Source organism: Argopecten irradians, chromosome 14 (genome assembly GCF_041381155.1).
Source record: "Argopecten irradians isolate NY chromosome 14, Ai_NY, whole genome shotgun sequence".
In the NCBI taxonomy this organism is placed as follows: Eukaryota; Metazoa; Mollusca; class Bivalvia; order Pectinida; family Pectinidae; genus Argopecten; species Argopecten irradians.
The window spans coordinates 2,230,658-2,255,201 of NC_091147.1; the positions used below are offsets into that span (position 1 = coordinate 2,230,658).

Consider the following 24,544-nt stretch of genomic DNA (forward strand, 5'->3'; position numbering starts at 1 on the left):
AAGTAAAACCAACCGTGTGGACAAAACAAAATTGTCAAATTTTCGAGGCGATTTGCCCCTTTATCAAGACAACACGATTACATAATAGGATACGAACGGTAATGCGAGACAAAGTAGACAAATATTCGTATGCTATTATGTAATCGTGTTCGTTTTGTTTGTCTTGGTAAATGGGCAGATCGCCTCGAAAATTTGACAATTTTGTTTTGTCCACACGGTTGGAATTACTTCCTTGTCCCAAACGTTACTACTTAGATATGTACGTGTAACATGTATTTCAACCAATAAATGGCCAGTTGTTTTATAATGCCGAACAACCTATTTTGTGTCATATAATGGTAAAATGCTTTGTCAAAAGAACTGCTTTTCTCAAGCAAATATTATGATACAAGGGTTCAAATGCTGATGTTTGTTTTCAAGGACATACATTATCAAAGAAATACCGACACATTAGCCCAGTGAAATGTCAATTAGTGCTATGTTTATAGGCTGATGGTGTCGGAAGCTCTGGATGTGTTGTGGCCAACATAGTACAATTCATATAGTTTCCTCTTTGTTGTGGCTATACCATTTTGTTGGCTATATTTGTCATCCTATCAACTGGGAACTTTAGCAATAATCTTTTAGCTTATGCAAATATTAGTACCTTAACATGTGTTATTTTAAAGATGAAAAAAAAATATGTTACTCTTCATAAAGCATTTTAATACTTTTATTTCCATATTGTTTTCCGGGAAATACCACTTTGATAGGTGCAAAATTCGAAATATGTAAATCAACGTACAAATACATACGTACCTGTATAGTGTACTGTACCGCAGAGTAGTATATTTGTGTTATGTACAGTATTCAATCTCACAATATCTGTGTTAGACAGTATTCAATCTAAATCTCTAGGTAAACCAGCTTCCTTTCACGTGCTATTTACTTTCTGCAAATATCGCGATCCAAATAAATCGGCGGAAGTTAATCTCCACAAATTAACAATGATATCATATTTTCTCATAAGAATTTCCATTCAATGTTTCATTTCGAGAATTTTAATATTCACGAACTTGTTTTGAAAAGAAAATCGCGAGACTTAGAAGTCACGAAAGAAAATTGGTTTAACTTTTGCGATCAAGGATGTATACATATTCTGTTTAATGTAAACGTACGTAGATTTAGATTTACTTTTAGTGCTTTTCTCGCTGTCTTGTATGAGCTAATTCATGTACAACGTTTGACTTTGTAAAAGGCTATTTCCAGTCGTGAACCACGGCATCGCGCTTGTTTGTATCCTTTATAGTAAATCATAATTTACTCGGTACCAACCTACTGACTTTTGATTACTTTCGAAAAATAAACACGAACATTTAATTTATCTCCAATAATTAATATCTGCCTCACATAAAAATGGAACGTGTATTCCATCAATATTTATCACAGCGAACGTGTTTTTTAAACAGATATTGTGATTTAGTAGAAAGCTGATTTCAAGTTATTTGGAGTTAAAGAGGATCTATTGTAAAATGAAGTGGTTATAACATAAAAATAATTTCATCCTCAGTGGATATGTATTGCATTTGTTTAACGCGCGTGACTTTGGCTCGGGTACGTGTACAGCGTACACGTTGTACCTGCTTATTTCAACGGTATCAATAAAGACTTAACAATGTCTTGAAAGTCAGTATTTCTTGTTTTATGTTTAATAAAGAATGTAGAACAATTCATTTATGTCATATTTTGCTTCGTTGTTATGTAACTGAAATAGCCTCACTGAATTGTCATTTTAAGGATTAAGGAATGTAATTAATCATGTTGTGATTTATATAGATAGCAAAGAAGAAAAATCTACCGAGCCAAAGCCAAATGAAATATAATTAAGAACAAATACATAATCGTGATATCAAGGAAAATGCGCAACTACGTATCAATGATTTTGAATTATTCAAGGAGGTCAAGAGACCAAAGCCAGGTAGACATGGTAGGTAGGCAGGTAGGTAGGTTGGTAGAATATTTGTAAGAAATTTAAGGAAGCAAATCAAACCAGAATTATACATACATAAACTGCATTATACAAACATCAGCTCCCTACATCTATCCTCGTCCTGTACTTACCACGAATTATACATACATCAGCTCCCTACATCTATCCTCGTCCCGTACTTACCACGAATTATACATACATCAGCTCCCTACATCTATCCTCGTCCCGTACTTACCACGAATTATACATACATCAGCTCCCTACATCTATCCTCGTCCCGTACTTACCACGAATTATACATACATAATTTGCCTACATCTATCATCTTACCTTACCCACCACAAAGGCTGGTCTGGTGCGTGGAGGAGGAGTGTGGAGTGAACTGAACAGAAAATTAAGAATGTAAAACATGTTACAAGAAAAAAATAATAATCATTAGGTGATTCATAAATGTATCTGTACAGCACATCTGTGTACTAGTATACCATAGTATCTGTATGTACACCGACTGTTGACACGGTCCTCAGTTCAATTTCAAGGTGAATTATCGAATTATGACTCTTCGTTGATAATAATGTAAAACGGATATCACAATTCCAGCACTTCCGTTTTGATATGAGTTTGACCAAGCTACCGGAATCAAAATTCAAGATATTTTACCATATAACACTTCGCTAATAATTATCAATGCTAACGCTTCCAAATTGAATGATTTATTTATTTATTTATTTATCTATATTTGTGATGGGGAGGGGTTAACACTCCTTTGGTTATGATTTAACAGAATAATAGCGAAACGATGAGGATTTTTAATGGGTACAGGGGTTAGGTACCAAACCAACCCGATGTCTCTGGTACCTGGACATATCTATAATAAACATTGATTAACAAACTGATAGTTATTACATAGTTATTACATGTCGTTACTTTTAATAATAAAGTCCACTCATATAAGAGGGAGTGTCTAACAAACGATTTTTGAAAAAAAAAACGTCATTTCGTTTCAATCTCAAAGACGTTTTTAACCTGCCTAGTCAGTTTTACTATATTTTAGTGCATAGAAATGAGTCACTTTGTAATATTGTAAACACTGTAAAACAAATATCGGCATTTTTGAATAAGGTAATATAATTTTGTTTCATTTGTTTCACACATATACTTTGTTTTGAAGTTTGAGATTATTCTTTTGTATAGTCAGACAGAATTGTACGTCAAGTATTATGACGGCACATACAAAACCCGTTTTACCTGGAATTTAAAAAAATGTAAATTGTTTTGAAACTAGAGGAAATAACACTTCATTTCACAGTTGTTACCTATTGCCTAAATGAAGATGGGCCTTCTCAGGAAACGACGAGGCGTTGTTCTGCTGATGCTAAGACCCAAGATCAAAGAACACATAATTTGTTTTAATATTTTAAGTGTGAAAAATGCTGTCAAAATACAACTGAAACATTGCCGAAGAAAATATTAAATGCATTACTGTGTACACAATTTAGACTAATGTATTACTCTGTTGTTAGTTTGTAAATATGTCTTACTTATAAAATCACATTTTGTCTATATTTCGATTGGAATATATTTAAAACACATTGTACATAAAAAAAAGTTTGATTAGAGATACATTTATCATGAAATATGTACAAATGTACATACGATGAATGCAGATAATAACTTCTTATCCTCTTCAAATTTAAAAAAAATGATCGTGGTGTCACATATCAATTTAATTTTACAGCGATTTGTATGCCATATTGATATCAAGGAATGTGATATCAACAAGCTGTCACTTATGTTGATGATGCTCCGCCAACAGAGCATAAACGATACCCATCATTTGGGCAAAAACCTATATATAATCATGTTCATATGTGTCTTACTAACACAAAAATGCATATAAAATATATATTATTCTTTTAGCTTTTGTTGCATGCACAATCAATACTTAATTCAATATAGGGCATACTGTCATGGTATTTTGTCCAAACGCAATTAATTCTTTTTAATATTTCTATCCAGAATTAAAATAAAAAGCTCATTTTTTTCAATAGTGGTAATGGTGTAAAGTAAGTAACATTCTAAATGACGAAAAATACTAATTCGTCTGCTTCTGTTTTTGATAGAGAAAAATTACCATTCGTCGGCGGTGGAGCATTTTGATACTCTTATCTATAAGGTTATTTTCTTTTTTTGAAGCGTTTTATTGACATTCACATATTGCTATAAACAGGGTCTCTAATCGTTAATATTTTAGAAAATTACGTAACATTGTTATTGTTTCAACATTTTTACGTATACCAAATATATTCTTCATTGTCTTTGTAACCCAGTCCTGTCTGTAATCGACCAAAAGACCATGTTCTGCCGAAGTCTCCTGGGATTTCAGTAATAAAACCTAACATCAATCCGCCCTATTGTATGTGATATCTTTCGGGTTTGCTTGCATAGATCTATCTGCTATTGATAGAAGGTATTGAAATTGGGGAAAACAAATAATCTTATTGTACTCATTCAAACCACAAACAGTAGTTTAATTGCTCATGTATAGAAACTGACTTAAGTCATAAATTTTCATATAAGTTACATAAGGAGAAAAACTTAAGTTTTAACTTAAGTCTGCACTTTTGTTTCGAGAAATTGGGGCCTGAACAAGCTGTTACATGAATATAGACCTTTTATCAATCTTGTTGTACTAGTCACATGCTTTGTGCATATTTGTATATATTCCTTGCAGTCTGTATACACGATAAATAGATGAGTATATGGTTAGTATATCATAATACTGGTTTGTTTTCTTCTTTCCTACGTTTCGTACCACAATGAAGCTTGTATTGTAATATACTAACCAACTGGTCTATTGATGACATTCACAATAAACGTAAATTGCTGGTTATCTACCTGGTTTTACCCGAAGCGAAATTTTATGAAGCGTCAATTTGAATTATGTGCTTCTTTCACTTTGTATAAAGTCAAATTTCTGTTTAAAATGTTGACTTAAATCGCCAGTGCGACGACATTTTAGCGATACCAGTTCATCTGCTAAGTTATATGTGCCGTATTTTTCATACTCATGAATCACGAATATGTTATTCACCACGAAAAGTTGCCAAGATTTTGAGAATTACAATAATCAAAATGCAAGGGTTTTAATTTTAGAAGTATAAATATGAGCCGAAAATTATTTTGGTAATATTGCCAAAAATTGATATAAGAACATCTTCAGTACAGTGAAATGAGAACATAAGTCATATAATGAAGCCAATATATGGTTCACTATTTCATTACACATTTTACTGTGTTAATATGTTTCCATCTAAACATACATTAGACATCCAGCGATGCATAATTTCTGTGTTGTGTAACTAAAGCTATAAGGCATCATACGTGTTAATCGGTCCATTTGAATGATTTTCACATTTTATTTCATCAAAACTGGTGGTTTTCAATAGATTACTGAAGTAACATATCAAACATTTCGCCCAGTTATCGCACACATAACTTTACAGGTTCACTGTGATGATAATGTTAAGTGTGAAATTGTAACCTATTGGCATTTTATTGTTTTAAGTTTTATTGTTTTACATTTTAATGTAGTTAAGGTATTTAGAATGTTTAAGAAATTATTCTTGAAATAACAAATATTGTAGTTGGGCAAAAACCTTATCCCAATTGGTTACGTCAGCTTTAAAAGAGAAACCGTGTTTTCTTTAAAGCTGCAAAATATTAGAAAACATAAGTCATCAGTCGTGGAATTTTGGCATTTTTGGTGTATTTACATCTAGCGTTTTATTTGTCTATTGTACCTATATACATGTTACATTGAATAAGATAACTCATAAAGGAATTTCTGTTTTTTATCTGTGAAGAAGTAAATTCCACTGTTACATTAACTCTGAAATTCCACTGTTACATTAACTCTGATCTCATTTTTCTCACGTATACATGTAGGCGGTTATTTGGATCGACAGTGACAGTCGTTAGATAACCAGATATTTCTGTGTTTTATCTCAAAAAATCCTTAAAAGCATTGCCTTAGGCCCAATGTTGTGGAGAGTCCTTGTACTCATTGTGTAGAACGCTGTGGCAATGTCACATTTACACAGACATAGACACTAAAAGCAGCTAATAGACAACAGAAACAGACCATAACGAAACAGGTATTCAATGAAATAATCAAAGAAACAGGTCTGATATTTGTACTTTTACATGTATTATATATAGTGTATCTATGTGAGCTGTGTATTGAGGATCTCTCTCCGCTCGTTCTGGTGGTGAATCTAAGCAGTCAGTGGCGTCTGAAGGGTTATCAGACACCGACAGACAGTTAACAAATCATCCTCGTAAAACAGTAACAGCCTCGACATTGCATCCGATAGCATACAGTTGTTGACTGGTGTTGAGGACAACAGATAATTTGCTGGACCCGAAGACAAACTGTTGCCCGAGGCCGACGGCGGAGGGCAGGGCAGAAGTGTGTGTGAGGGTCCAATGATTCATCTGTTTGCCGAAAACCCAGTTAATAACTGTTTTGTTATAACCCATATACCAACGGCACATGTACACTTTAACTGTCGATTTTAACAGTTCCTAGGACCGCTCAACTGAACAGTTCATTTATTGGCATTTTTATAAATAGCGTTAACAGTTATATAGAAACTATTTTATACGGATGTAACAATGCTTAATACTATAAAACTCTTTTATATGTGGATAAAATGAAGGATGGGGATATTTTACCCGAAAGTCACAAAATGCTGTAAATTCTGAGACTTGTTGAGGGTTTTACATTTTTCCCTCGAATAAAATTTCGAGAGAAACAAAAAATGAAAAAAAAGCCCGTCACTTTTTCACATATGAAAATTGCTTGATATATTTTAACGCAACTTCCGTTGTTTGTATCATTTGAAATAAACCCAGCCTAGTTTCTGCAACCTAGAAAGAAACAACAGATAACGGACTCACCAAAACTCGAGCTCTTGGATATAACAAAAGTGGATGATCTGTTTGAAACCAATCGTCAATCTAGGTTCGTCCACACAACGGTTTGGTAGGTATGTGATGTTTAACAGCCTAGTAACAACCAGGATCACGTGAGGACGGCCTCCTATGTATCTTCTTTATATGGCGCGTGCGTGATTAGAGTTATTTGTTTTTGTTTGTTTATTTGTTGTTGGTTTTTTTTATCAAACGGGGACATATATGTAAAATACAACAGTATTTGAGACAATCTACAGATCTTGGAAAACAAATATGACGATAAAGCACATATTTTAGGCTTTATTTATTGAACAGTTACTATAGATCAATAGGCCTAGCTATGTCAAGTCATAACATTAAAAAAAAACAATTGGTAAGTTCGGTTACCATCGCAACCTTTTAGTATGTCACTCTGGAAAAAAATAATGTTTTTGACAAAAAAAGTATTTTGAATTATGTGACACATATCTAATTTAAAATGGACTGTTGTATGCATCAATACCACTTACATTACTTCTTATGAAATCATAACAAAAATAGAAACTTTTCATTATAGTCTGAATCAATTAAGCGCTTCATTTTTCATTGAATGTACAAAGCATATTAAAGTGAAAACTCAACCATAACTGTAGTTTGATTATGTAGTTTGATTTTGTACTTTATTATATATATATATACTGTGTTTTATTCATGCTATAACATAGATATATGCATGTGTTTTTGTTTATTTAATTTATTTATTTTATTTTCTGTTTCTTTTTTGTTTATTTAATTTATTTATAGCAAGATGTTTATTTTCTTCGGATATTTTTCTATGGAAGTGTAACCTTACGCATAGTACATTTATTGTATCAACTGACATTGAAACATCATTATTCATTGAAACGTATGTAGATTCCCGAGGACTTCCGGATGAAAATAACACGTGGGTTGGCGAAGTGAAAGTAGAACAAGAGGTGAAATCAGGTAAGTTAAATGACTGTTTGTATGGAGAAATGATGTAACACATACTTATACCATTTATCAGAGACCATGGATACATGTATAAAGTCATTAACACGCATGCACAAGCATCAAATGGCATATTAGAACTAAATATTTACAAAAAAGCTGTGTTCCATTAGCATTATGGCGGGAAATTTACAGGCCTATACGTACGGAGTCTACAGGTCTATGGGTGCTGGATCTATTTCGGTGATGAGAAATAATAAATACGTAACGTTGTCAACGAAACTAACTTAGAATGTTGTTGATATATTAATGATAACAATAGACAGTACTTTCTACCTACGGATCATTAATTAGCTTAGGACGATTCTAAATTTAGATTAAAAATCCGGATTTCATAAAACCAAGGTTAAAAATCAAAGGACTAAAGTACTTGACGCTGGACATCCAATCATAGTAATGATACACCTATCTGTGTTCTCTGTGTGATCATACCAGTTGTTGCCCTTCCCTATAGTTATAACAGGCAAACATATAGTCACCCCCTTGGTATTGTATAAGGACATTGGAACAGATTTATTTTTCAATTTTAGAGAGGAGAGCTATTGGCTTACGATCTCCAACGATATTATTGCGAACAAACTAGTTTTTAACAGAGGAATTCTTGGTGATTGTAACCTTTCAGGGCATGAAAATTTTCGCACATATTTGATAGATATTAAAATCATCCTCTTCATTATATCATGTCCTAGGAAATACCAAGTAACTTTATTCTTATATAGTACGACTGCAGGCCTGTGATTGGTAAGGGTTTTTTTCTCCTGCACTGCCTCCAGTTTTAATATGAAATAGTTCAGGGGTGCACTGAATATAAGCTCAGTGATAGTAACCCCTGGAGTATTGAGGATGACTGGTTGTAAGGGTTTCTTCTTGAGTGTAAACAAATGTAAAATATTGTGAGTTGATTGTCGCCCATTAATTTTAGAATACCCTATAGCAAAATAGATAATTACAGGCTATTTTACAGCTCATAATCCTGAATTTGCTATAAGATACTGATTTATCTCCCCTTAGACATCAAGATGAAGATCTATTTTGCTGGTAGTATCCGAGGTGGTCGTCAAGATGCTGAGCTCTACCTGAGGATTATAGACAAACTGCAGTCTTATGGAACAGTTCTCACAGAACATGTCGGAGCGAAAACTCTGGAGGACTGTGAGTTTCACCTTCGGTTGTAATAAATATACCAATACAATGTAATATATATATTATAACCTTATTATACCAATACAATGTAATATATATATTATAACCTTACAAGCTAACCGATACTTACATTATATATATCATTGGCTTCTTAGGTAAAATCTGTGTTTTCGTTTAAAAATCACATACAGTGTATATAACAATAAAGATAATAAAAAAGCTAACCGAATTTTATAACATATATGTATAATTCATTTTTCGCAAAAAATAATACGGGCAGCCACTTGAAACGTCATGATATACATGTGCATATCACATACGCATCAATTTAATCGTTTCAGTCATAATTTGCATGCACCTGTGTTTTGGCTGAGGTGACCAAGATTGCATTTTACGGTCTCGGAATAGCAGTTGAGAGTGCTTGTTTTACACATGTTCATAGAAATTTAACTGTCGAAAACAGATATATCTAGATTTAATATCCGATGAAAAGTTACATAATACGTATAAGACCACGATCGAGAGTATCGTGGGTAGCGATAGGCCAAGGACACCTCCTTGCAGGCGGTGTAAGGGATTTGCAAATTATTAAGTCTAGATGAAATAAACGATTATTCTAATTACTGGTTTATGTAAATAATGAATGTACTTGCAATATTTCCAATTTTGGATATTTTTTATATTGCTATAATTAATATTGATGCTGCTATGGTTTGTGGCGATGAGATGAGATGATGAGGTTTTGCTGAGTCATTTCGGTTTTCCCTGTCGACACCACAAGTGACCGTGTATCTGTTTTTCCTGCAACTTTGTCGTTATACATACAGAAGATGGTATTCAAAACGAAAGCAAATTGCCTGTTATTTACACGATTTCGCTTAAAGCGAAAACGCTTCTTTGATGATCAAGAAAAGAATGCATTCACTAAACCGAATGAGTGTACTTACCTTTTTACTACCGTGGAAATATGTAAGCGACGTCATTCCGGTGATTGTGACGTCAATGTTTGGCGGGTCTGACTGCCGTTTCATTCACTCCTACTAAAAGTGACGTCAGTGGAATGTTCGGGATCAAGTCATCAAATTTAGAAATTGAATCAAACGAAAGAAATTAAACAATTATTTACTGACATTGTAATATTTTCCTATTGCAACTATTACAGGAAATTCTTATTGGCCGGTATCGAGTTCTGTGCCCGACTAATGTCGATATTAGTGTTGAAAATGCATTGCTTCTTGATATTGTTCCGCTTCCTTTGTTGACTTCAAATTCGTAAAATGAACTTAACCCGGGAAGGGCGTCAGAGCGCTTGTTTTCAACGGGAATAAACACCGTAGTGATAAAGACCTTCCAAGTATGGCAACAGTAAATATTTGCATCAGGGAAATAGGGACACAAAAAGTCGATTTTCTCCAAAAGTAAGTAATTTACACTACATTAATTTTGCTGGAACACTTAAAAAATCGTTCTGATTTCAGAACAATTGGAATTATGAAGAAACCTCTTACAGTATTTTTATTATTATTATATATAATGTAAGTTAATTATACCAATACAATGTAATATATATATTATAACCTTAATATTTTTTTTTTTTAATTTTTTTTATTTTTTTTTCTTTTTGCATAATTACATTACAACACAATGTACACAGTCACATAAAACAATATACAGGTACACATATATATGTATTCACAATCACATATCACACGCGAGCACACACAAAAACACACATACACACACCCACACATCCTCACACCCACACAACACTCCCACCCACACACTCACCCCTTACACACACCTACATTCGTGCAAGAATGTACACACAAATATTTCATTTTAAGGGAAAATTTTAGAATTGAATTTTATAATTGTTATAAATAGCACAATATTAATATCAAGTGTATTGTTATACTAGTTTAAAATACGTATTTGAACAGGCGATGTATTTTCAATCACCTTAATATACCAATACAATGTAATATATATATTATAACCTTATTATACCAATACAATGTAATATATATATTATAACCTTATTATACCAATACAATGTAATATATATATTATAACCTTGATATACCAATACAATGTAAATATATTTATTATAACCTTATTATACCAATACAATGTAATATATATATTATAACCTTGATATACCAATACAATGTAATATATATATTATAACCTTATTATACCAATACAATGTAATATATATATTATAACCTTATTATACCAATACAATGTAATATATATATTATAACCTTATTATACCATCACAATGTAATATATATATTATAACCTTATTATACCAATACAATGTAATATATATATTATAACCTTGATATACCAATACAATGTAATATATATAACCTTATTATACCAATACAATGTAATATATATATTATAACCTTATTATACCAATACAATGTAATATATATATTATAACCTTATTATACCCAATACAATGTAATATATATATATTATAACCTTATTATACCAATACAATGTAATATATATATTATAACCTTATTATACCAATACAATGTAATATATATATTATAACCTTATTATACCAATACAATGTAATATATATATTATAACCTTATATACCAATACAATGTAATATATATATTATAACCTTATTATACCAATACAATGTAATATATATATTATAACCTTATTATACCAATACAATGTAATATATATATTATAACCTTATATAGAACTGGTGGACTAGCTTGTCATCCTGTAAATCAGTTGGCAACTCTTCTGATTTTTTGTTGCTTTTTCAAATATACAGTATTTTGTGTCATATAACATATTAATGATTGACTTAATTCTGCCAGAAAAAACAGGTGAGGTCATTTTGACTTTAATTGCTTCAGGTACTTGATTAACATTAAACACTTACTGCTAAAGCATGTTTTCAGTCAAAAAAGGTGTACTCATCAGAAGGCCACTTTTTGTGAGTTCCATACCCAGTTTGGCTTGTGTAAAAAGAGTACTCAGCTATACAGATTATTTTTCCTTTGTCACTTTTTAGAAATGTTTGACTAGTTAAAATGCATGTCATGGGGAGTGAAGGGAATGAATCTATATTTCATTTTACAGCAGGTGAAAAAAACTTGTCAGAGAAGGAAATACACGACAGAGATATGGCATGGCTTCAGGACTGTGACGGTAAGTAATATACAACAGAGATATGGCATGGCTTCAGGACTGTGACTGTAAGTAATACACAGGACAGAGATATGGCATGGCTTCAGGACTGTGACTGTAAGTAATACACACGACAGAGATATGGCATGGCTTCAGGACTGTGACTGTAAGTAATACACAACAGAGATATGGCATGGCTTCAGGACTGTGACTGTAAGTAATACACAGGACAGAGATATGGCAGGATCATGGCATGGCTTCACGACAGACTGTGACTGTAAGTAATACACATGACAGAGATATGGCATGGCTTCAGGACTGTGACTGTAAGTAATACACACGACAGAGATATGGCATGGCTTCAGGACTGTGACTGTAAGTAATACACATGACAGAGATATGGCATGGCTTCAGGACTATGACTGTAAGTAATACACACGACAGAGATATGGCATGGCTTCGTAGTAAAGCAGGACTGTGACTGTAAGTAATACACACGACAGAGATATGGCATGGCTTCAGGACTGTGACTGTAAGTAATACACACGACAGAGATATGGCATGGCTTCAGGACTGTGACTGTAAGTAATACACACGACAGAGATATGGCATGGCTTCAGGACTGTGACTGTAAGTAATACACACGACAGAGATATGGCATGGCTTCAGGACTGTGACTGTAAGTAATACACACGACAGAGATATGGCATGGCTTCAGGACTGTGACTGTAAGTAATACACACGACAGAGATATGGCATGGCTTCAGGACTGTGACTGTAAGTAATACACACGACAGAGATATGGCATGGCTTCAGGACTGTGACTGTAAGTAATACACACGACAGAGATATGGCATGGCTTCAGGACTGTGACTGTAAGTAATACACAACAGAGAGATATGGCATGGCTTCAGGACTGTGACTGTAAGTAATACACACGACAGAGATATGGCATGGCTTCAGGACTGTGACTGTAAGTAATACACACAACAGAGATATGGCATGGCTTCAGGACTGTGACTGTAAGTAATACACACAACAGAGATATGGCATGGCTTCAGGACTGTGACTGTAAGTAATACACACGACAGAGATATGGCATGGCTTCAGGACTGTGACTGTAAGTAATACACACGACAGAGATATGGCATGGCTTCAGGACTGTGACTGTAAGTAATACACACGACAGAGATATGGCATGGCTTCAGGACTGTGACTGTAAGTAATACACAACAGAGATATGGCATGGCTTCAGGACTGTGACTGTAAGTAATACACACGACAGAGATATGGCATGGCTTCAGGACTGTGACTGTAAGTAATACACACGACAGAGATATGGCATGGCTTCAGGACTGTGACTGTAAGTAATACATGACAGAGATATGGCATAGCTTCAGGACTGTGACTGTAAGTAATACACACGACAGAGATATGGCATGGCTTCAGGACTGTGACTGTAAGTAATACACACGACAGAGATATGGCATGGCTTACAGGACTGTGACAGGTAAGTAATAACAGAACAGAGATATGGCATGGCTTCAGGACTGTGACTGTAAGTAATATACAACAGAGATATGGCATGGCTTCAGGACTGTGACTGTAAGTAATACACATGACAGAGATATGGCATGGCTTCAGGACTGTGACTGTAAGTAATACACATGACAGAGATATGGCATGGCTTCAGGACTGTGACTGTAAGTAATACACACGACAGAGATATGGCATGGCTTCAGGACTATGACTGTAAGTAATACATGACAGAGATATGGCATGGCTTCAGGACTGTGACTGTAAGTAATACACACGACAGAGATATGGCATGGCTTCAGGACTGTGACTGTAAGTAATACACACGACAGAGATATGGCATGGCTTCAGGACTGTGACTGTAAGTAATACACACGACAGAGATATGGCATGGCTTCAGGACTGTGACTGTAAGTAATACACATGACAGAGATATGGCATGGCTTCAGGACTGTGACTGTAAGTAATACACACGACAGAGATATGGCATGGCTTCAGGACTGTGACTGTAAGTAATACACACGACAGAGATATGGCATGGCTTCAGGACTGTGACTGTAAGTAATACACACGACAGAGATATGGCATGGCTTCAGGACTGTGACTGTAAGTAATATACACGACAGAGATATGGCATGGCTTTAGGACTGTGACTGTAAGTAATACACACGACAGAGATATGGCATGGCTTCAGGACTGTGACTGTAAGTAATATACAACAGAGATATGGCATGGCTTCAGGACTGTGACTGTAAGTAATACACACGACAGAGATATGGCATGGCTTCAGGACTGTGACTGTAAGTAATACACACGACAGAGATATGGCATGGCTTCAGGACTGTGACTGTAAGTAATACACATCAACTGAGATAATGGACATGGCTTCAGGACTGTGACTGTAAAGTAATACACACGACGGCATGGCTTTATACTGTAGTCTGTAATAATACACCAAATACCTAAAAACAGAGATATGGCATGGCCTTCAGGACTGTGACTGTAAGTAATACACACGACAGAGATATGGCATGGCTTCAGGACTGTGACTGTAAGTAATACACACGACAGAGATATGGCATGGCTTCAGGACTGTGACTGTAAGTAATACACACGACAGAGATATGGCATGGCTTCAGGACTATGACTGTAAGTAATACACACTACAGAGATATGGCATGGCTTTAGGACTGTGACTGTAAGTAATACACACGACAGAGATATGGCATGGCTTCAGGACTGTGACTGTAAGTAATACACGACACGACAGAGATATGGCATGTTGCTTCAGGACTGTGACTGTAAGTAATACACACGACAGAGATATGGCATGGCTTCAGGACTGTGACTGTAAGTAATACACACGACAGAGATATGGCATGGCTTCAGGACTGTGACTGTAAGTAATACATGACAGAGATATGGCATGGCTTCAGGACTGTGACTGTAAGTAATACACACGACAGAGATATGGCATGGCTTCAGGACTGTGACTGTAAGTAATACACACGACAGAGATATGGCATGGCTTCAGGACTGTGACTGTAAGTAATACACACGACAGAGATATGGCATGGCTTCAGGACTGTGACTGTAAGTAATACACACGACAGAGATATGGCATGGCTTCAGGACTGTGACTGTAAGTAATACACACGACAGAGATATGGCATGGCTTCAGGACTGTGACTGTAAGTAATACACAGGACAGAGATATGGCATGGCTTCAGGACTGTGACTGTAAGTAATACATGACAGAGATATGGCATGGCTTCAGGACTGTGACTGTAAGTAATACACACGACAGAGATATGGCATGGCTTCAGGACTGTGACTGTAAGTAATACACACGACAGAGATATGGCATGGCTACAGGACTGTGACTGTAAGTAATACACACGACAGAGATATGGCATGGCTTCAGGACTGTGACTGTAAGTAATACACACGACAGAGATATGGCATGGCTTCAGGACTGTGACTGTAAGTAATACACACGACAGAGATATGGCATGGCTTCAGGACTGTGACTGTAAGTAATACACACGACAGAGATATGGCATGGCTTCAGGACTGTGACTGTAAGTAATACACACGACAGAGATATGGCATGGCTTCAAGGAACTGTGACTGTAAGTAAATACACACAGAGATATGGCATGGCTTTAGGACTGTGACTGTAAGTAATACATACGACAGAGATATGGCATGGCTTCAGGACTGTGACTGTAAGTAATACACACGACAGAGATATGGCATGGCTTTCAGGACTGTGACTGTAAGTAATACACACGACAGAGATATGGCATGGCTTCAGGACTGTGACTGTAAGTAATACACACGACAGAGATATGGCATGGCTTCAGGACTGTGACTGTAAGTAATACACATGACAGAGATATGGCATAGCTTCAGGACTGTGACTGTAAGTAATACACAACAGAGATATGGCATGGCTTCAGGACTGTGACTGTAAGTAATACACACGACAGAGATATGGCATGGCTTCAGGACTGTGACTGTAAGTAAATACACATGACAGAGATATGGCATGGCTTCAGGACTGTGACTGTAAGTAATACACACACGACAGAGATATGGCATGGCTTCAGGACTGTGACTGTAAGTAATACACACGACAGAGATATGGCATGGCTTCAGGACTGTGACTGTAAGTAATACACACGACAGAGATATGGCATGGCTTTAGGACTGTGACTGTAAGTAATACACACAACAGAGATATGGCATGGCTTCAGGACTGTGACTGTAAGTAATACACACGACAGAGATATGGCATGGCTTCAGGACTGTGACTGTAAGTAATACACACGACAGAGATATGGCATGGCTACAGGACTGTGACTGTAAGTAATACACGACAGAGATATGGCATGGCTTCAGGACTGTGACTGTAAGTAATACACACGACAGAGATATGGCAATGGCTTCAGGACTATGACTGTACTAATACACACGACAGAGATATGGCATGGCTTCAGGACTGTGACTGTAAGTAATACACACGACAGAGATATGGCATGGCTTTCAGGACTGTGACTGTAAGTAATACACACGACAGAGATATGGCATGGCTTTAGGACTGTGACTGTAAGTAATACACACTGACAGAGATATGGCATGGCTTCAGGACTGTGACTGTAAGTAATACACACGACAGAGATATGGCATGGCTTCAGGACTGTGACTGTAAGTAATACACACGACAGAGATATGGCATGGCTTCAGGACTGTGACTGTAAGTAATACACACTACAGAGATATGGCATGGCTTCAGGACTGTGACTGTAAGTAATACACACGACAGAGATATGGCATGGCTTCAGGACTGTGACTGTAAGTAATACACACGACAGAGATATGGCATGGCTTCAGGACTGTGACTGTAAGTAATACACACGACAGAGATATGGCATGGCTTCAGGACTGTGACTGTAAGTAATACACACGACAGAGATATGGCAATGGCTTCAGGACTGTGACTGTAAGTAATACACACGACAGAGATATGGCATGGCTTCAGGACTGTGACTGTAAGTAATACACACGACAGAGATATGGCATGGCTTCAGGACTGTGACTGTAAGTAATACACACGACAGAGATATGGCATGGCTTCAGGACTGTTGACTGTAAGTAATACACACGACAGAGATATGGCATGGCTTAAGGACTATAACCTGACTGTAAGTAATACACACGACAGAGATATGGCATGGCTCAGGACTGTGACTGTAAGTAATACACACGACAGATGGTGGGCTAACCAAAATGCTGTATTTGCACGACTGATATGGCATGACTTTCAGGTCCGTTAACAATTCTTGTTACTGCTATTTCTCAGAAAGTACTGAAGGAATCTTTCTCAAAGGAGAAGGTACGTTAAGACTGTTAGGTTAAGTAATAATACACACGACAGAGATATGGCATGGCTTTAAGTAAATTTGACCTGAAAAGACCTTGACCTGAAAATGAACCTGAAGAAATATTCTTGTCAATTTCAGTTCAAATTCATTTTATTTTTAGCCCACATCAGATGGTGGGCTAACCAAAAATGCTGTTTGTCAGTGGTCCGTGGTCCGTCTTTCCGTCCGTTAACAATTCTTGTTACTGCTATTTCTCAGAAAGTACTGAAGGAATCTCTCTCAAAGGAGAAGGTACGTTAAGACTCGAATATGGCCTCAAAATTAATTCTCCAGTAAAGAACAACATATTTTGCCATATAACAGCTGAATACATTTTGCTAACACATTACATCTCGAAAATATCTCGCATGTGCCAATTATGTTCACTATGACGTCATCAACATGCATTTTCCTGCCATTTTTCACAAAAAAGTAAAGTTTGTAAAGTTGCTCCAAGGTGGCGGCCAAATCCATTTCAAGCCGTTTCTAACCTCAAGATGATAAATTTCTAGCAAAATTTGGCGAGAAGAGGGAAATCATCAATTTGATGACGTCATAGGTGGGACACATGGTGTACATGGTTATAAAAAATTATGTTTTGATGAATGGCAAGTATGAGAGTATTTATTGATATGAAATTGATGGGGATCAGAGTTAATTTTTTTTTTTTCGGCTTAAAAAATTAAGGCCAAATACTGGTCCTATCATATCTACTCCTTTCATATATACGTTCCCTAGGGCCCTAGTTGTGCATATTGCATTTTGGGACCAATCGGTCGGCAAAATGACCGCCAGGCAGCCATCTTGGGTTTTGATAGTTAAAAATTGTTACCGCTATTTCTCTGAAAGTACAGAAGGGATCTCTCTCAAATTTCACATGTAGGTTTCCCTAGGGGTGTAGTTATGGAAAGCATATTGCATTTTGGGACCAATCAGTCTTCAAGATGGCCGACAGGCCACTATCTTGGATTTTGATAGTCAAAGTTTGTTACTGCTATTTCTCAGAAAGTACTGAAAGGAGCTGTCTCAAATTTCATGTGCATGGTCCCCTAGGTCCCTTGTTATGCATATTGCATTTTGTTACTGATCGGTGAACAAGATGGTCGACAGGACGCCATTTTGGATTTTGACAATTGAATTTTGTTACCGCTATTTCTCAGAAAGTACAGAAGGGATCCGTCTCAAATTGCATGTGCAGGTTTCCCTAGGGGTGTAGTTGTGTATATTGCATTATGGGACCGATCAGTGAATAAGATGGCCGACATGCCGCCATCTTGTATTTTGATAGTTGAAGCTTGTTACCACTTTTTCTCAAAAAGTACTGAAGGGATCTGTCTGCAATTGCATGTGAAGGTTCCCCTACTGGTCTAGTTGTGGCATATTGCATATTGACACAGATTGATCAACAAGATGGCCGATTGGCCACCATCTTGGAATTTGATCATTAATGTTAAACTTTGTTACCACTATTTCTCAGAAAGTACTGAAGTGATCTGTCTCAAATTTTATGTGTAAGTTCCCCTAGGACCTTAGTTGTGCATATTGCACTTTCGGACTGATATATAGGCCTATAGGTCAAAAAGATGGCTGACAGGTAGCCATCTTGGATTTTTATTATTGAAGTTTGTTACTATTATATATCTCTTTATCTTTCTCAAATTTCATAGTAATATGTAGCAAAAGTTTGAAAAGCAGAAAAAGATGCCTTTTTCGTTTGTCAGACATAGATCATTCTTTGGTGGGCACCAAGATCCCTCTGGGATCTCTTGTTTTTATCGACATATGTCTGTCTGTCCATCAGTCAACAATTTTTTTTAAAATTGCTGCTAGTCTTGGTTCTGACTTCCTTTGGCAAGAGGGGCTGGCCCAACAGGAAAAAACTACAGGCATATCCTTATAATCACTTCTAGTTATAAAGTTCTTCACAGAAAAATGCTACAAAAGTTGGCCAGAATTACTCTTGGAGGAAAAAGAAGAGGTTGTATAATGTTAGTGTGTGACACAGGATGGGCGGCCCAATACAAGGAAAAGAGATCAATTGGTACCAGTCATTCTGAATGGAGTTAAACAAAATTTGGTCAGAAAGGGAAACAAGTGTTTGTACTCATAACATTGCTTTGTCTTATATGCCAGGTGAATGCTACAGGCCCATTGGGCCCTGAACAAACCTTCACATGGCATTGATGTGGATTTTATTTGAAATCACATGAAGATATTGTGGCTGTTTGATTTCCATTTTTTTCAGAATTATCAATGGTTGGGGAAGATTGATATAAGTAGTCAGCTCACCTCTTTTGTCTAAAATATTGGCCCATATTGAAATGTATTCCTGAAATCAGGATGTGAATCAAATGATTGATCTCAGAGGTGTTTTTATTTTTTGTTTGTCCCAAATTTAGCAAAGCTTCTGTATGGTTACAGCACTCAAGAAATTCTGCATTTATACAGAAAGCTCAACCAATCCCTTGCTTCTTGGTGATTATTTTGTGTACAGATTTGACAGACTCTTACTAAATATAGCTATACAACAAGTGTACATGGGTTAAAAATTGGATTTGAAATAGAAGCGGCAACTCTTCATTTTCATATTTTAACTGTATGCTCTCTTTTATCCAATCTGATTAAAATACAGATTCTCATTATTACTACTTTTGATAAGAGAATCTGACAACATCCCGTTAGGGGTCACGTTCTGGTGACCTTTGAAACTGGCCAATCAAATTGCTGCTGCCAGAATCTTGTCTTGGGACGAAATAGTTTGAAAAACCTGTCAGAATTATTTCTGTGTACATAGTCATAACACAACAAAGCTAATATAATAATAATATAATATAAGTGTAAATGTATACTGGGATGAAATGGTGTTTTTATTTAGTGTAGCAAGGGGTAGAACTGCATGTAATCTGAAGTACAGGTGGTATAAAGGTCATCCGAGCAATGGACACCTTAAAGTCACACTTTACGTAAACTATCAACAAAAAGTCAAGTTAGATTCTAACCCAATATCGTTAGTATTTGTAGATGTAGTTGAAATTAAGTTATATCAAAGAATATTTAAAATGAATTCTTAATAACCTTGGTACAGCAGTTGTTGAAAGTCGATACTTGTAAACATGCCTTCATTTTAAACCTGTCGCCATTGAAGTTACGATTATTGCCGAACGGAAGTCGGAAAGCTCATGACCCGTTCTCGGAATAGTTCGGACAGACGTTGCGTAGTTTACAGTAGTCACATGACGTTCTCGGCAACGACGTTACAATGTCGGCTTACTTCGGCTTGTTTGACTAAGTGGGACCCACCTAGCGATGTTCAATATTTATTTGCCTCTTGTTATCAAAAGTTTCCGAATCATTATCACTCATCTTGACTTCGGTTTAGTCCTATCTCTGCATGATTTTTAACAGGATTTGTTTTTAACCATTCTTCTAAATCATCAAAAATATAAGATACATTTTTTTTGTAGATAAGGATAGTGGGGCTTTAAGGAATGTTGTCAGATCCTTTATTGAAAGGTGTGGTTATATGGATCTGTGTTTTAATCAGATTGTCTTTTTATCCAAAGATGAAATTTGATTTACTGTAACAGTAGTGTGTATGTAACAAATATGAAAGCTGATGATATGTTTTTAACATTAAATATTTTTCCAGTGTTGGTAGCAGAGGTAACACAACCATCTCTCGGGGTCGGTTATGAGATCGGAAGAGCAATCACCCTCAACAAAAGGATTCTGTGTTTGTTCCGACCAGACTCAGGAAAAAGTAAGTACAGAAATGTAGATACCTATTCAACAAAAATTTAAAAACCCAATATAAAGAAAATTACATGAATTTGGGAATATTTTAATCATAAATCACGAAACAAATGGCTGAATTTGAGGCCATCCATTATAAATATTGTTTATGCATGACACGTCATAGTTTGGTTTATTCTGTATTTGCATTGTTCAGAGTTATCTGCCCTTGTGGGTATTGATTGTGACGTCATGTGTTTTCTAGTGTAGCGTCATACTTTTCAGAGAAAACAATGCGAACTACGTGTAAGCACACAAAACAATGGCGTCACAATCGATACCTACCCACAAGGGAGATAACTCTGTGATGTGCAGACAAAATTACAGTCGTAATTACATGTGTAATATCATCATCTGTGTTATATTTCATTTCAGGTTTGTCAGCAATGATAGCTGGTGCAGATACTGGCTCACCGATGTTTGTTGTAAAAAACTACAAAGAGGAGGAAGTGGCATCTATATTAAGTAACTTTCTCAACTAATGGGACCTTAAAGGATTGTTAATATCCTGCTGCAAGATGGAGTAAGAATAAACTAGAGATTTGTATCCAGGATCTGATCAGATGATTCACGCCTTGATTTTTAGCCCACCATCAACAGATGGTGGGCTATTCAAATTGCTTTTTGTCCATGGTGGTCCGACGTCCGTCCTTCCGTCCTTCCGTCCTTCTGTCCTTTCGTCCGTTAACAATTCTTGTTACCGCTATTTTTCAGAAAGTACTGAAGGGATGTTTCTCAAATTTCATATGTAGGTTCCCCTAGGGCCCTAGTTGTGCATATTGTATTTTGGGACCAATCGGTCAACAAAATGGCCGCCAGGCAGCCATCTTGGATTTTGATAGTTAAAGTTTGTTACCGCTATTTCTCAGAATGTACTGAAGGGATCTTTCTCAAATTTCACATGTAAGTTCCCCTAGGGGCCTAGTTGTGCATATTGCATTTTGGGACCAATCGGTTAACAAGATGGCCGACAGGCAGCCATCTTGGATTTTGACAATTGAAGTTTGTTACCGCTATTTCTCAGAAAGCACTGAAGGGATCTGTCTCAAATTGCATGTGCAGGTTTCCCTAGGGGCCTTGTTGTGCATATTGCATTTTGGGACCGATCGATGAACAAGATGGCCGACAGGCCGCCATCTTGGATTTTGACAATTGAACTTTGTTACAGCTATTTCTCAGAAAGTACTGAAGGGATCTGTCTCAAATTGCATGTGCAGATTCCCCTAGGGGTCCAATTGTGCATATTGCATTTTGGGACCGATTGATTAACAAGATGGCCGACAGGCCGCCATCTTGGATTTTGATAGTTAAAGCTTGTTACCACTATTTCTCAGAAAGTACCCAAGGGATCTGTATCAAATTGCATGTGCAGGTTCCCCTAGGGGTCTAGTTGTGCATATTGCATTATCAGACCCATCGCATTATCAGACCCATCGGTGAACACAATGGCCGACAGGACGCCATCTTGGATTTTGATAATTGAAGCTTGTTACCACTATTTCTTAGAAAGTACTGAAGGGATCTGTCTCAAATTTCATGTGCAGGTTCCCCTAGGTCCCTGGTTATGCATATTGCATTTTGGTACCGATCAGTGAACAAGATGGCCGACAGAACGCCATCTTGGATTTTGACAATTGAAGTTTTTTTCCGCAATGTCTAAGAATGTACTGAAGGGATCTGTCTCAAATTGTATGTGGAGGTTCTTCTAGGGGTCTAGTTGTGCATATTGCATTTTAGAACCGATCAGTGCACAAGATGGCTGACAGGTAGCCATCAAGGATTTTGATAATTGAAGTTTGTTACCGTTATATATCTCAGAAAGCAGTCAAATGATCTTTCTGAAATTTCATGTGTAGTAATATGTAGTAAAAGCTTGAAAAGCAGAGAAAAGATCCCTCTTTCCTTTGTCAGACAAAGATCGTTCTGATAATTGCCAGTTATTAGAAATTTTTTTGACTTCACTAGTAAACAGAGAAAAAATGTACTGTATACATTATCATATTGAAAGTTATTCAAATTGTCTTAATATGGCATTTCTTGATTTTGTTTTGTATTTTGATTTAGTAAAAAAACATTTCTTTCATACCTTTACATGTAATACTGGCTGGTCTCGGTCAATTTGCTCATGTCGCCTGAGTCTGTATTACATGACTACCCATGTAATACAGCCTCATGTATTTCTCCGTACTGTACAATTTTCACAATATCTTTCAGAAACTAGTCTGGATTAACATATGATCAAACACTAGGATTTGTTGAAAATCATAGTAGTAGAATTGCAATAAAATGTCGAGATATGAGAGAAAAATACTCTTTCATACAAGGAAATGAAGGTAATGCTATTTTACCCTCGGGATCATAAAATGGTGTAAAACCCTCGGCAAGTCTGGGGTTTTACAACATTTTGTGACCCTCCGGTAGAAAGAGTCTTATTTTCTTAAATAGTTTTAATTGTAAAATAAAAGTACTGGGATCATGTTATGTGTACATTAATTTAACCAGATTATCAGTTGATATACTTCTGATTCAGCTAATGATAACAAAAATGTACACAAATCCTCACTTAATGATTAAAATGTTTGTTTTCATTCATCATTTTGATAATGTTTGTGATTGTTATCATATGTATACTTTTTGTATGCATATATTTTGTATGTATGCAATTTGTATGTATTCATTTTGTATGTATGCAGTTTGTATGTATTCATTTTGTATGTGTGCAATTTGAATGTATATATTTTGTATGTATTCATTTTGTATGTATGTATTTTGTAGATGTTGATGGTTAAACTATGAGCGCTTTTAATGGACACTACCAATGAATGTTCACGATGAAAATTAAAAATGTATGCTGTTGATATATCTGTTAAGTTTTTATTTGATTTTTAGGTCACCTGAAACGAAGTTTCAAATTTCGTATTTAGAGCCCTAGTGGTGCAATTTGTATTTTAGGAACAGTTGGTCAACAAGATAGCTGACAGGCCACAAATCTTGGAGTTTGATAGTTTAAGTTTGTTACTGTTATTTA

The 24,544-nt window shown here is 36.0% G+C and overlaps 1 protein-coding gene across 2 annotated transcripts; it reads left to right on the forward strand.

The window, feature by feature from the left end:
• The first annotated feature begins 7,770 nt into the window (after positions 1–7,770).
• Positions 7,771–22,929, forward strand: LOC138307339 (5-hydroxymethyl-dUMP N-hydrolase-like). Of its 2 annotated transcripts, none has more exons than XM_069248028.1 (5): positions 7,771–7,912; positions 8,969–9,109; positions 12,215–12,283; positions 21,374–21,484; positions 21,892–22,929. In XM_069248028.1, the coding sequence occupies exons 2-5, from the start codon at positions 8,977–8,979 to the stop codon at positions 21,996–21,998; spliced, it is 420 nt and encodes a 139-aa protein (XP_069104129.1). In that variant the 5' UTR covers positions 7,771–7,912; positions 8,969–8,976; the 3' UTR covers positions 21,999–22,929. The 2 variants fall into 2 exon arrangements, with proteins under 2 accessions (XP_069104129.1, XP_069104130.1); XM_069248029.1 differs by having other exon boundaries at positions 12,218–12,283.
• The last annotated feature ends 1,615 nt before the right edge of the window (positions 22,930–24,544 follow it).

Coding starts and splice junctions, on each gene's coding strand:
- LOC138307339 (XM_069248028.1), top strand. CDS start 8,977: ATGAAGATCTATTTTGCTGGTAGTATCCGAGGTGGTCGTCAAGATGCT. Junction 9,110..12,214: donor AGCGAAAACTCTGGAGGACT/GTGAGTTTCACC, acceptor TTCATTTTACAG/CAGGTGAAAAAAACTTGTCA. Junction 12,284..21,373: donor ATGGCTTCAGGACTGTGACG/GTAAGTAATATA, acceptor ATATTTTTCCAG/TGTTGGTAGCAGAGGTAACA.